Genomic DNA, 15,022 nt, shown 5'->3' with positions numbered 1-15,022 from the left:
AGATGACGTCGCGAGGAGAGAAAACGGAGAGGGCCCCGGCCAAGGAAGCCATCCCCACCAAGGGAATGCTGTTCCAACGGGAAGAACGCTCGTTCGTCCTGTGCAAACCCAAGCTGATGCCCCTCAAGTCCATCACCCTGGATAAACTGGAGACCATGCAGAGGGAGGCCGAAGCCAAGGCCAAGCTGCGAATGTCCGACCCGCCAGGAGGAAACATCGTCCCGCCCGCCGAATAGTTGTATTACGTTTCGGAGAAGGGAAAAATGGCGCTCGATCGGGGCGAGAATCGGCGGTCGACTTTTATTTTGTACGGAGAATTGGCCGGGCGAGCGGATAGTCGCCCGGCGTATTATAGTTTACGGTCACCGGCAGCGCGCGTCACTTCGATCGAATCGAATGTCCACGCGTGTGTAAAAAGCCAAGTGTTTTCGATTAAAGAACTCGAGACCGTGGCAAATGTAGTCTTTAGGCGCTTAATCGACGTGGGTAGACCGACCATTTACGGAATCTGCCCGACCGCGGAAGGTTAGAAACGATAAAACTAATAAAAAGTAATAAAATGCGTGTTGCGTACGCGAGTTATTTCACTTTTGAAAATTCGCCCCGTCCGGCGCCCGTTAAAACGTGGCAAATTTGGCACTTTTCCGGGCCAGGGAGGAAGAGTCACGGACAGACAAAAACTATTCTTTTATTTACATAAAGGTTGATAAAATCCGCCGGGGCGCGGCTTTCGCCTTAAAAACCCGACGTGGTCCCGGTCGACTGTGGCTAAATTATCAAAAATTACGTAATAAAAATGGAATTCCATATATCACAGACGCGCGCGCGCGTGTGGCGGCCGCCCCCGGGGCGTCTGCCGAAGATTAAAAAACAAAAAAAAGACGAAAAGGCCGTTAAAACTCCGGGAGGAGGGGAGGCGGCCCGCGGGCCCTAGTCCGTCCCGCGGAACGGGACGCCGCCGGCCGGGGACCCCGGTAGAAATTGGACGGGCGGCGCACCGCGGGCCGGCGGTCAGGAGACGTTGAGCGCATCTTCGGGTTGTCCGTTGACGGTGTAGGAGGTGCCCAGTCCGTACAGGTGGCCGCAGTACTTGGCGTCGTCGATGTTGTCTTCGAAGAACATCTGCCGAAAAAAACAAAGTCCGTTAGTCCGGCCGTCAAAACGCTTTCCTCCGCTCCGCGCCGTTATTCCCGAAAACTGTTATTCTTCCGTCATTCGTAGGCAATGTTTCGGCTTCCCTCAAATATTTTAACGAATTTTGCCTCCTTTTAACCGTATTACAGTATTATAAATACCGCTTAAGCCAGCCGGTCCGTTACATTTTATTTTTACCGCGAAATCTTAATTATTCCAATATTTTTTAATAAAATGGTTTACCTCTCTCATTTTAAAAAATGCAGCACCGGTTAACAGACTGTCGCTTCCCGCTTGATGTTGGGGGCCGATTCTCTCCAGCTAGAGGGAAAAACGGAGATTTTTAAACAATTAAAAAGAAAGACTTTAACCCGTATAATCGAATAAACATTTTTAATTTTCACCCGTAAAAGCACTCGGTTAGTGTCAAATGTTTTTAAAAGTTTCTCGTCCCGCGGTTAACCGATTGTTTTCTCCCCCTCCCGTTACGACTCGGTCGAAAACCGAGGACCGTGTTCTGGTTACAGTCTCTGGTCGCCGATTGGCTAATCATTTGGATTAGCCAATCAGCGACCGGCTGGTGAGAGACGAGAGATGGTGACGTACGTCGTAAATATAAATATTACACGCGCGCCGCTTAAGATTTACGTATATAATTTTCAAAATGTCTATATTTTTATCCAGTTTAGTCGTTTGACCGTGTATAATAAATTCGGCATTAATCTAATGTTAGAAAACGGCGTACAATATATTTACCTCTAGTTGTTCGGCAACTTCTTGCAATCCTCCTTTCAGGTTTTTACAACTCTTCATCAGGTATTTTACGTCGTAGACGGCGGGAAAGTAAATGTGTAATAATTCGAAAAATTCGGATTCTTCGCTGGGTAAATTCTGATTGGTAAGTAGTTTTAAGAGGTATCCGAAATCGTAACCGCTGGAAAAAATCCAGTCTTTTCAAATTATGCCGATTTAAAGAACTGCGGTCGATCGACCAACAAACAATATCTCGCGCTTAAATGCCCATCTTAAAATTTATAATTTTCTATTATTTTAGTTTACATCCTATAAACAAAATTAATTTCGTCTCGTCCATTATTCCGTACCGAGGCTTAATATCTAACGGCCACGGTCGACATTTTACGAAAATTACCTTTAAATAAAACATGTTTCGAATGTAGCCCGCACTATTTTTATTTTCCCTCGCGTAACACCTACGGAGGTGGAAAAAATATTATCGGCGTAACAATATAATTGGACCGAATAAACGTAACGTTTATTCGGTCCAATTATATTGTTTTTTCTTTTTTACCATCGATTAGTGCAATCCGGTTTTCGCTACGAATAACTAAATCTTCGCTAGATTTGTATCGTCCGTCACCCATCGTTACCACTCTTTTGGCGACTCGGTAGCGGGTGTCTTTCGGTCGGCTTGGCAGTCAAAACCACACTCGCCTACACTCTTTATTACCGAAACTTGTTTAAAATTCTTATTCTTACTCTAAACTCGCATCGGTTTCTGTTATGAGATTGGGATCGGGTTACGGTTAATGGCGGCGTGGCCTTGCCACGGCGGATTTCGACTACGCTTTTCGTCGCTCCGCTAAACGTTCTAGTCGGACTATACGTGTCGCTTCCGGTGCGACGTCGACCGGTTTGCTTCCGTGTTACCTAGCTCGCCGTAGCCTTTAAGGCCGACGCAAACTTGGCAATATCCAAGCAAATTCGCATTCGATGATCGAAGCATGTTCGATCATCGACTCGACGTCATTCTATGCTATACCCTTCGATGGAAAGTAGGCGTTTCTCGTGCGTATTCGAAAGTTTGCGAGAAAGGAGCGTGTGCCTAGGTCGGGGGTCGGCTCTCTTAGAAGCGGAATAACGGATGAAAATTTACAGTCATGTATGTATTCAATTAAAAATAAGTAGCTATTTTGCCAGATATAGTAAAGCTATCAAAAGCCATGCGTGGACACCGTTCTAATGTAAATTTTTAAATACAACATCTTGAACATTTTCCCACAAAAATCCATATTCTCTACGTATGTATATTACGTATACGCGGCTCTCGGGTACTTTTGTCACCCTCTTTCCGTTACAACTTGGTGGCTCTTCTCACTCGACAAACTGCCGACCCCTGGCCTAAGTCAAAGAAGGCGCGCGTTTGCGCTTCACGCTTCGGCCTTGTCTCGGCTATGCCGGGATTACGAAACGGAGCCGTAAGATAGATTATCGTCGATTTTATTGAAATTTATATATCTGCCGGGCCCGCGATTTCGTTTTCGTTTATTTATCAAATAGACAACAAATGGAAGTTGTCATTTTACAAAACAAACTACGGAATAATCGTTCCTAAAGAGGTAGACGAAATGTTCATTGGTTCTGTAGAACTACGTAACGAGTATATCGCCAGCGGCGAATTTGACCGATCGTCCGAGCAAAACAGTCGCGTAACCGTAAAAAGCGCCTCTGACGTCACGTCGAAAGTGACGGCGCCGCTGTCTTAAGAGACATTTAAATGCAAGCTTGCTGTTTAATACTTAAAAAGTATAATAAACCTTAATTTTTTAAGAGTACCGTTGAAAATTAATGCATTTTTCCTTGCATATTTATTGGATGACATTTTTCCTTTGGAAATATACGTAATAAAAACATTTTCCTAAAGGAAATGATTTAATTTCATTCTTTCCCAAAGAAAAAATGCTGTTTCAAAGTTACAAATAATGTGACTACAAAAAATTCATTCGTAGACTTTAACAATTGGTGAAAGTTACTTGTAGATAGCTTCTAATCTATTCTCTCTTGCCATAGAACTTACTAACAAAAATCAGATGGAGAAAAATAATGCTTTTCTGAGTTTTATGAAAGCTGTAAGAGCAAATTTACTGGGGAAAAGCTGCTCGCTTGTAATTGCCTAATAATATATGTTTTGTTAGACAAGTTTATTCGCTAAATAAAACTACTTTTCATAAGTTTGTCATGTTGCGAAGAGATTCATTTTATTATTTTTCAGGATTACTAACCAGGATTTCCTGTATTAGTTAATTTCAATAATATTTTGACAATGATGCAATTACTGAATATTCATAAAACCTATTCCAATCTTTTGAAATAAGTTAAAATAATTAATATTTATTCAATTCTACCATTATGTTAAATTATTAATATATTCATCTTCATTGTACAGGTAGCCTCGGTTTACGCCGCAGTTCCGTTCCTACAAAAGCCGGCGCAAATCGAATCGGCGTAAAACCAACCCATATTTACACTGAGGTATAGGGTTAGGTTGTATATAAGTGAAAAATAAGCTAATAATTTTGTTTATTAATACAATATAATACAAAATATATATAAATGTTTAATTTTTAAAATGTATTTTATAATAAAATAAAGTAAAATGTTTTTATTTAAAAATTTTAGTTTCGAATTTCTTACATTTTTCGGAAAAAAGTATCCATCTTTAATTGTTTACATTTTTGATTTCTTTCATTAAGAATTTCGGAATATGGTCGAGTATGATGCTCCTTTTTACATTTGCACTTCGCTCCCAACATTGTCTAACTCACAAACTTCATCCGTCAAACTTTCTTTCCTTAGTCGAAAGGATGCGTTAACCCGACGTACAGCTACAGACGAACGAAGACACTGATTGGTCGACCACCGGCCGCCGTAGCGCATATATAAGGTCAGTTTGAGCGGGAAAATTCAAGGTGGCTAAGGAGAGATAAATATCGTCTGGCCAACGAGAAGTACATTTGTCTCACTAACGATAATTTGTGATCGCCGGAAGTGCTATTGCGTCGTAAGGTGTTTTCCTGAACGAACTGATACGGGATACATTCATTGGCGCTATGGATTCGGACGCCATTTATTGGACTATTAAGTTTAATATCTTGACTCGTGGGTACCTAAACGTTTATTTTAATATTAATTTAATGCAAATGTATACATACCCAATAATATTAAACAGAAAAAACAAATATATTTAATAAAAATCTTTGTTTTAATGAATGTACAATGTCGCGGCTCGATAAATACGTCAACACTGAAATGAAAATCAGTCTAGCATAGGGAAAATCGGGGAATTACACCTCGAAACGGCGAATTGCGCAGCGGCGTAAACCGAGGGCTACCTGTATTGTTTAATTAATATTGCTCTTTCATACTTTAAAATGAAATGTGTTGATAATTTGTTATTAATTTTCAAATTTGTTCATTGAAATGTAATAAAATGAATTTTTTCACAACCTGACAAACTTATGCCAAGTAGTTGTGTGTGTTTTCCTATTTGATGCTTTCATTTCAAAAAATTTCTTTTTCCCATTTTTAACTCTCTCTCTTCAAAATGCCAGAAAATTATAGCCTGTACACCACATTGATATATGTACAGTACACTTTGTATCAAAATGATACGATTCTTACTTACCTAGCTTAAAATCTATTCTGATAAAATTTAATGAAACGTTTATCATAGCTAGTCATATTCTTGTTGTAATGCAGTATTAATAAATTAAGTAGATTCTCAAGAATTATTAAATATTTATTTTGCTCAGATAAGTGAATAATAGATGAGTCAAAATGTTATTAATTCATATCTATTCCTTTAATTTCTTACATCTTATTTATCTATTCACCACCTCACAGTAGTATAACAACAAATTTGCATTTTATGGTGTAGTAGTTCAATAATTTTTTGAACATTTTCACAAGACTAAAGACACTAGATTGTCTTCTGAAGAAATTGAAATGCAGATGAACATTCCAAATGTAAAGTTGCGTATTGATTGATCGAAAGTAAGCGTGTTGTCATTAATTTTCTCACAGATGAGAATAATTATAGAAAGAAGACAAGTAGAGGATGTCCAATAGCTTTTAGCCAATATCAAGAGACAGAGATATTGCTAGCCAGCAAGTTTCAGTTCTGCAGCTAAACTGTTCAAAGAATGTTACAAAAACCACTAAAGTTAAAATACAAGTTCAAGAAGCAGTTTCTTTTGACCAACACAAAAGGATGTGATTAGAATTTGTACAATGACATTATGGACTGAAAAAGTGAAAGAATGTCATCTTTCAGATAAAAAACAATTTAATTTGGATGGTCCCAACAGATTCAATCAAGTGCTACTATGATTTCAGAAAAAATGGGCAAATGTTCTCCCAGAGGCAAACTGATGATGGATTAGTAATGCCTTTGTCAGCCATTAAATGGAATAGCAAATTCAATGTGGTTTTCTCTGTTCTGGAAAATTTGAGCTCAAAATCAAACTTACAAGTGATACAAAGTAATTTATTGGATATAAATGAGCAAAGTTGTTTGTAAGTATATATTACAACAAGACAGCCATTCTTCAAAGGAAACAGAGTCTTGGTTTGCTAAACATAATCTTTGGACTTCATAGCAGCCCATTAAGTCTCCAGACTTGAACATAATTGGAAATGTTTGGGAAGACCTTATTAAATCTGTTTACGGTTACTGGTTCAGAAATATAGGTTAAATGAAAGAAGTCATTGTTGCATCAAGGACATTGCAGGATTCAAAAATGAAACTCCCAAACTGAATTTTTGAACTAATAACATAAATGCCTATCTAAGAAGAAGGCCGAGTATAGCAGAATCATATGTCGTGGCAGAGGGCAGTTTTGACGGGAGAGCATTGTTCCTCATCTATCTCATTTTTGATATGGTATCATTGCTCCAATTTTAAGATCTTAAATAAAAATTTTATCTTAAAATAACAGCTAATGTTTTCAAATTATCATCTGAAACAAATTATAAAATTAATAACAAACAATTAAAAATATAAATTAAAAATCCACTTTATTACACAGTTGTTCTTAAAACTTTAAGAATTTATTATATTTGTAATTTTTATATTAATATTTCTTATTTGATAAAGTAAAAGTTATATAATTGATGGAATCTGCCATTTTGCCTACATAATACACAGTTTTTTGCTGAAACTTTTCTAGTGTGTCCAATTGTAACAATACAAGAAAATACATCATTTTTAGATATGAGCAGGAGTCATTCTGACAGGTTTTACAATAACCATGTTACTTAATAGTACACAAGAACAACTTTTAGACAAATTACCCAACTTCACTGCCTGTAACCGGCGTTCTTCTTCTCCAATACAGAGGACTTTGCTACATCAACATACGACAAGGCAAAGTCCTCTGTATTGGAGAAGAAGAATGCCGGTTACAGGCAGTGAAGTTGGGTAATTTATCTATTCCGGTGTTAAAATTTCTGTATTTTAGACAAATCTTTAGTAAACTGCTTGCAAACTGGAAGCATCCACTGTCTGGTCATAATCCATATCATTGGTATGAATGCACTAATTGGCTTGAGATTAGAATATAATATCAATTCTACATAAACAAATTTTTAACTAACACCTACACATTTTGCTGCCACTTGTACTAGCATGCTTATTCAAGAGCATAAAAGATCATTCCATAGTTTTTACAGGGTTATCCACAAGTCTGTCATTTAGTATATTTTTATTGTTTTCTCAAATGGGATCCTGGTTGTTTTTTTAACCCAGGAATTTCTTAAAAATTCACTTTTTTCTTATTTTGTGTTAAGGTTGAGGAAATTTTGCAAATAGAAGTATAATTAACTCATAAATGGTCAGAATATATTTGTATTTATTAATTTTAAACATACTTATTAGTTTTTTAAATTTTTGCTCATTATGGCATGTCACAAATGGTCAATAATCAATATGTGGCTTATTTGTGGCAAGACTCTGAAAATTCTTTACTTGTCAGAACCTGTAATATATGGAATAATTGTGCTTATGCTGTCTTAATTTTTAACCATGCCCAGTAGCTTCAATAACTGCATAACACCAGGTTGTGCAAATTGGGCAAGGATACAAACAAGTATGAAGTCTGCAAGTTTGAATGTTTCTTCATAAACCTGATTATTAAAGACAAACAAACTGCTGAATTATTGGGGTATGATGTTTCTATTAAAGCAGCAAAGGTAGTAAATCAAGAATATTAGAGAGCAAAATAGGTACTACAATCACGAAAACGAACTAGAAATCTTCCAGGCTACAGGCGAAAAACACATAACATGTGTTTAATGCATTTAAGAGAAGACAGAATTCCATTCACATCAATTGAATTGGAAAGGGCATTCTCGGTAGCGGGACTTTTCATTACTAAAATAAGAATCAAATTGAGTGATTGGAGTATTGACAATCTTTGCTTTTTAAAATCTTATTATAAAAATTTACCATAATATTTTGTATTACGTTTTATTTAAAAAGCGAAAATTACCTTTTAAGCTAGAAGTTTGATCTAAGTTCATTTTTTTTTAAATTTTTAACTCAATTCAAAGCATTTTTTGTTGTTGTTGTATGCAGTTTCCTGCAAACATTAATAATTTTTTCTATTTGTGAAAATTTCTACGTAATTCAAAAGTAATTTTTAATATGTATCTTACACAGTATTATTAATATGATTTTGGAGGTTGCAGAATGTATTAAATTACTTTAAAAAATAAAAAATAATTATATCATTTGATTTCAAGATATTTTGTTTATCTTAAAAATAATTATTTCTATCCTGGGAAACAGTTCACTTTTATCCGAGAATCCCAAGACAAGCAAAAGACCGGGAAATGAGAAACCTTATTTTTATGGTAGTAAATGACAGACTTGCAGATAAACCAATACTTTTTGTTCACTACTGTAATAAAAAGTATCAAGAATAGTTCATTTAAACTGTGCATGTGCAGGAGTTTGCTACCATTTGCAATGACTTTCATTGACATCTAGCAGCAATCTGTATGTCATTGTCTGTTTTATTTACAAATAAATGCTTGTTTTGTATGTAAAGAATTTTTGTGCCAGCAAGTTTTTAAAATGTCAAATGTAATCAAGCAAAGTACATGCATTAAATTTTGTTTTCACCATGGAATTACTGCTACAAAAAACATTGAAAATGTTGCAAAAAGCCTTTGGTAATGATAGTCTACCAAAAACAAGAGTTTGAATGGTATCAGCATTTGAGGATGGCAAAGAATGTGTCAAAAAAACCATGCTCTGGTAGACTATCCATTTCAACTGATAAACATATTGCTCAAAGTCAAAGATTTGGTGTTTGATGATCATTGTTTAACAATTAGGGATGTTACTGAACATCCCTAATTGTTAAACAATGTTCTGGCATCATTTGGATCTTGTCAGGCAATTTTAAAAGATCATTTTGGCTTGTAGTGTGTCGCTTTTCCACTCATACCAAAATGTTGAATTTTTTCCAAAAACAGCACGTTAGAATGGCCAAGGAAATTCTTTCCTGATGTGAACTGTTATTAAAACACATCATTATGGGTGATGAAACATGGATCTATGCTTTCGACACTGAAACAGCTCAACAATCGAGAGAATGGCTCTCGAAAATAAAGAGAGACCAAAAATCTGCATCAAAGTCAGTCAAAAATGATAGTCTTAATAATAAAAGTCAACAGGCTTTTATTTGAGTAATACTATTTGATAAACTTACTATTGGTGTTGTGCATGATGAATTCCTTCTGACTGGTCAAACTGTCTACAAAGAATATTATTTGAACATTTTGTGTCATTTGCATGAAGCAATTTGTAGAAAATAATCTAATTACATATACATATAATAATCTAATTTGTGATGATAAAACCTATGGATTTTGCACCAGATAATGCATCTGTTCACAACACTCTTGTTGTCACGAATTTTTGGTAAAAAATTCAACACAGTTGTGCAAGTTCTGTATTCACACCATGTGACTTTTTCCTGTTTCCTTGACTAAAATTTCTGCTTTATGGTCACCAGTTTGAGTCAATTGATACCTTAAACAAATTTGCTGTGAGTCCTGAAGGGGTTTCATAAAAATAACTTTAAAGCATGTTTTGAGTATTGGAAAAAAATGTTGGCACAAGTACATTGCAGTGGGAGGGGATTACTTTGAATTAGACAAAATAAATTTTGATGAATAAATTGAAATCTTGAATTTTATTGAACCATTCCCTATACTTTTTCATCATAGCTTCTGTATAAACTACAAAAAAATCTGTCATAGTTGGCATCTCTGTAAAAACAAAGAATAGCGGTAATGATTATTATTAACTTATACCAGTGTTTTTCAACCTTCTTGAATACGCGACCCCTTTATAAGTTAAAAAATTCTGGCGACTCCCAGGGCATATTAAAACTATATCAGTGGTTTTAAAAACTACATATTTAATTTTCTTTCTGTTGAGACCAAAATATGATCAAAAAAGCAATTGTACTGTAAAATAAACAGGAGCAGCCTTCTCACTGAAATTGTAGTTTTTTTTTTTATTGTAGTGTAGGACCTACAAACATTTGTGTTTTTTTCAACCTGTGGGTCGCAACCCACAGGTTGAAAAACACTGACTTATACAATATATAATTATTTAACTGGAATAAGTTTATTGCAATAAACTTACTATTGCAAAATTGCATTATCATTATGATACACCTAGACAGACTTATCTGAGTACTATAAAGTTTTTTAATCATTTTTAATCATCTACTTAATTTATTAATAATACACTGTAATAAGAATATAACTATTTATGATACCTAAATGCTTCATTAAACCTTATCAAAATAGCTTTAAACCAAGTAAAAATCTTATAATACTTGTATCATTTTGATGTAGAGTATATGTACAACCTTCCAATATGAAGACAAATCCAATAGAATGCAATATTGAAAAGTTAAATACTATCAGTATATTCAGAAAATGAGTACCATTTATAAATATTTCCACTGCAGCACTGCAGTGTGATTTTTTACATGCATTGTGATTTTTCTCATTTATCAGCAAGCCACAAGTGTCATTATGAAAACATTAGATTATGTTTACATATTTTTCTGTGTATTTACATGTTCAAGACAATGGAGTGGGCAACAAACTTTCAAATATTGTCTGTTATTCACTTTTGAATGCAAGAAATGTGAAACTTGGAAACCTTTATCATAGATTTGTGAGGTTTAATTGCCATGAATAATGGAATGTTAAAGAAACAGGTCCTACAATGCTTGGTTCCATACGCTTTTGCTCCAATGCATCATGCATTTGGCTGGGAACAAATGGAACATTCTCCCTACAGACAAGACTTAGAACAACTAATTTTCATTTGTTTATGTATCTGAAAAAGTTTTTGCTGGCCAGCCTTTACCAATAGTTATATCAAAGAAGCAATGCAGAATGGCTATTTCACAGGTAGTCCTGTTCTATGAAGAGGAGAAAATACAGAATATGATGCCCTATCACAATAAATACTTCAATAATGGAGAAAACTATACACAAATATAGTTTAGGATATGTCTATATCAGTGATTCTCAACCTTTTTTTCGTCACAGTACACTTTTAATAATTTAAAAATTTGGTGGAACACACGGTTACTTTGGTAAGTACCACAGGACAACCGGTGACGTCATAACAGTGGTTTTTAAATGTAGTTGGTTATTTAGGTCACATTTTCTAAACGCCTTGGTAACTACTGGCAGTTACCGGTAACACCTGTTACAATTTCCAAACGCGTCCTAGGAAGGTAGAACTAATTGAACTACTTGTCTGATGTTGCTTATGTATGGATATTTGCAGAGGCGCACACTTCAAAAATCTCACAGCACACTAAAGTGCCGTGTCACAGCGGTTGAGAATATCTACACTGGTCTATATCCTAAACTACATTTGTATAGTTTAGGATATAGACAATCTGACGTTTAGGATTTAGAACAATAATATTAGTAATACAAATAAAAATTATATACTGGATCCTAAAAATAATAGAACTCAAAACTAAATATAAGATTAAAAACCCATAAGCAAGAAGAAAAGTTTAGACCAATTGTTGATTTTAAATTTTCTGTCCTTTATAATTTAGATCAGTATATTAAACAACAGTTAAAACATATTGAAAATTCTATTTATTGTGTTGATAATGCTGATATGGTTATTAATAGAATAAAAAAGATAAAAAAAGAAAATATGGATAAATTAATGAGCCTAGATATAAAAAATATGTATCCCAATATAAATTGGGAGTTAATAAGTGAGAGTTTAATAGAATTGAATGTAGATAAAAATTTAATTGATTTGGTGTATTTTGCATATAAGAATAATTATTTCGAGGTTAATGATAAGTTTTATAGACAGGCTGATGGTATCAGTATGGGGTCAAAGATGGGGCCAAAATTAGCAGAACTAGCAATGATTAATATAGACAAGAAAATCAATAACATTAAAGGTATAAAATTAATAATGAGATATGTAGATGATTATTTAATAATATACAATAGTAGTTTAACTAATAAAAATATTATCCATTCTTTTATCAATAATATAAATAAAAATATACAATTTGACGTTGAACTTGAAGAAAACAAAAAAATAAATTACCTTGATATCACTATTATAAATAACACTGAAAAATTTGAATTTATTACATATAAAAAATTATGTGATGTTAAAAAAACCACTAATTACAATTCCTATATACCAGACTATATAAAAAAGAATTCATACCTTATGGAATTAAAAAATATATATACACGTATAACAGAAGAACATAATATTAAACTTAAATTAGAAGAATTAGATACTAAGTTTATCCTGAATGATTACCCGAAATTCAAAATTAATAAGTGGAGAACAACCTTTTTAAAAAATAGATATAATACAAAATATAATTATGAAAAAATATATAAAAAATTCCCATACATAAAAGGTATATTTGAAAATTTCAGTAATATTCTTAAGAATGATAAGATATGTTTGGCCCCATCTTTGACCAATAAGATTACAAATAATGTCTCTAAATATTTGAATAGAAGCAACCATGAAAATATAGATCCTCTAAAAAAGACAGGAGTTGTATATAAATTAGAATGTAACTGTATGAATCCATGTACAGGTATACCTCGCCTTACGTCGGTAACTGGTTCCAGGAAAACGACGTAAGTCGAATTTACTTGTCTCCGAATCTACTTGCCACTAGGCTAAACCATAAATTACCAATTCCCGTTTTGTATTTTATTTATTAATGCATTTTTAATAATATATGGTTAATAAGGATCTATTTTAAGCTTACAAATTTTAGTTTTTAATATAGTACAGAAAAAAGTAATTTAAGTTTATGAATGCATGTACTATAAATACAGTATATACTTGTAAATGTATATATTATAATATGATTTTATGTGCTTTAAATGCTTTTCTAGTTATATTATGACTTCAATATTTGTGGCAGACAGACGTAAAGTGGAATAAAATGACTTAAACTTGATTTTTATTTTTCCATATACTTTTTTGACAAACGACATATAATCGGGAACGACGTAAGTCGAGGTATACCTGTAGTTATATAGGAGAAACAGGACATATATTAGATGTAAGAATAAAAAAACATGAAGCGGCTATTAGGTTGAGATACAAAAATTCACCATGGTATGAACACACAAAAAACAATAACTGTAAAATTAATCGCAATAAGATTAAAATTTTGCATTATGAAAAGGACATATATAAACGTAAATTTAAGGAACACTTAGAAATTAAGAAAAACCAAAATAATTTAATAAATATTTCTGATGGTATACAAATAGATTCCCGCTGGTAAAAATGATAGAGGGCGTTACATAGTAATAAATAATGAAGTTATTGCAATTGATTAAATGAAGGATTTTAATGTATTGCAAGGTATTGGATTGTTAGTATACTATTCATATTTTAAAGGTATATAATGTATTGTTTTTTCATGCTTTTATTAAGTCTACAAAATTGTCATAATGTAATTTGGTTTTAGAAGTGATGTAATGCAAACACTTCAAGTGCTCTTTAAACTTGTACAATAATTTTAAGTGGTGAGAAACAATTGTTGGTGTTTAGATGTATTGGTAGCCCACACACAAATTTTATTTTTTAAGAGTAAGTATGTAGAAATATTTTGTAATGTTTGTGATGTCATATACTGATTATTACAGCTTTTTATTGTTTTTTGAAAAATTAGCACTGAGGAGGGGTTGGATGTATGTACCAACCTGAAATGCATATGTCATTTTTTAAAGAATAAAAGTGAGTTCCTAACTAAAAGTTTTGCTGTGAGTCCGTCTACCAGAAATTTTTGGATTACACAGACGAATTATATACATACATTTGTATATCTAATTAAGACATTTGTTGACAATAAATTATTGATTTTTAATAGCACAACTGTACTTACTTTCCAAATGTATTGATATATACAATTCATTTTAATAAATTATAAAATTGATCAATTATTTTTTGCTTTCATTATACAAACTTTTCATGATTTACAAGGGTTAAATTTTGCAATTTTATATAATTACCAAATTATAAGTATCATTTCAGTTAATATTTGAATTAAAATAATTTCAAAAATTTTTTAAAGTTACATTTAATTAGCAGCATAAATGAATTTTTAACAGTGAATATTAAATTTTATGATATACAGTAGAGCGTCAATTATCCGAAAGAATTCCAGTCGGCAAATTTAAATTTTCGCCAGTGCTGTGGAGCTGCAATCTTTGGCTACGTCTTGGGCTACTCAAATATTTTACGTTTTTCATACTAAATTAACTTCTGAAGTATAATTTTTTATTGTTTTTATATTTTTCAATATATTTATTTTGTTTGTACAAAATAAAAAAATAATTTTTAATGATACAATAGTCTTTGTTAGGCTTAACATCGACGAAAATTCAACGCGAAGCGACACGCAACGGAGAAAAATTTCAACACGGGATAAATTAATATATTTTTTCGTACATAATTGGTTATCCGAAAAATAAGTTATCCGAACAACCCCAGTCCCCAATTGATTCGGATAAACGACGCTCTACTGTA

General features: G+C 33.3%; 1 protein-coding gene across 1 annotated transcript in view; it reads right to left on the bottom strand.

The window, feature by feature from the left end:
- Window positions 1–668: 668 nt before the first annotated feature.
- The window catches only part of LOC111638164 (CCR4-NOT transcription complex subunit 7-like), a 46,730-nt gene continuing 32,376 nt past the window's right edge, over window positions 669–15,022 (bottom strand). Inside the window, exons 5-7 of the mRNA XM_023383821.1 lie at window positions 1,891–2,084; window positions 1,378–1,455; window positions 669–1,122 (exon numbers count right to left, since the gene is read on the bottom strand). Coding sequence (XP_023239589.1) covers window positions 1,012–1,122; window positions 1,378–1,455; window positions 1,891–2,084 — 383 coding nt within the window. The 3' untranslated portion in view covers window positions 669–1,011. The remainder of the gene's footprint in view (window positions 1,123–1,377; window positions 1,456–1,890; window positions 2,085–15,022) is intronic.

Source organism: Centruroides sculpturatus, unplaced genomic scaffold (genome assembly GCF_000671375.1).
Source record: "Centruroides sculpturatus isolate CEXI.00-Female unplaced genomic scaffold, Cexi_2.0 scaffold895, whole genome shotgun sequence".
NCBI lineage: Eukaryota > Metazoa > Arthropoda > Arachnida > Scorpiones > Buthidae > Centruroides > Centruroides sculpturatus.
The sequence above is the reverse complement of the archived record's forward strand: the minus strand, read 5'-3'. Positions and strand labels throughout refer to the sequence as shown.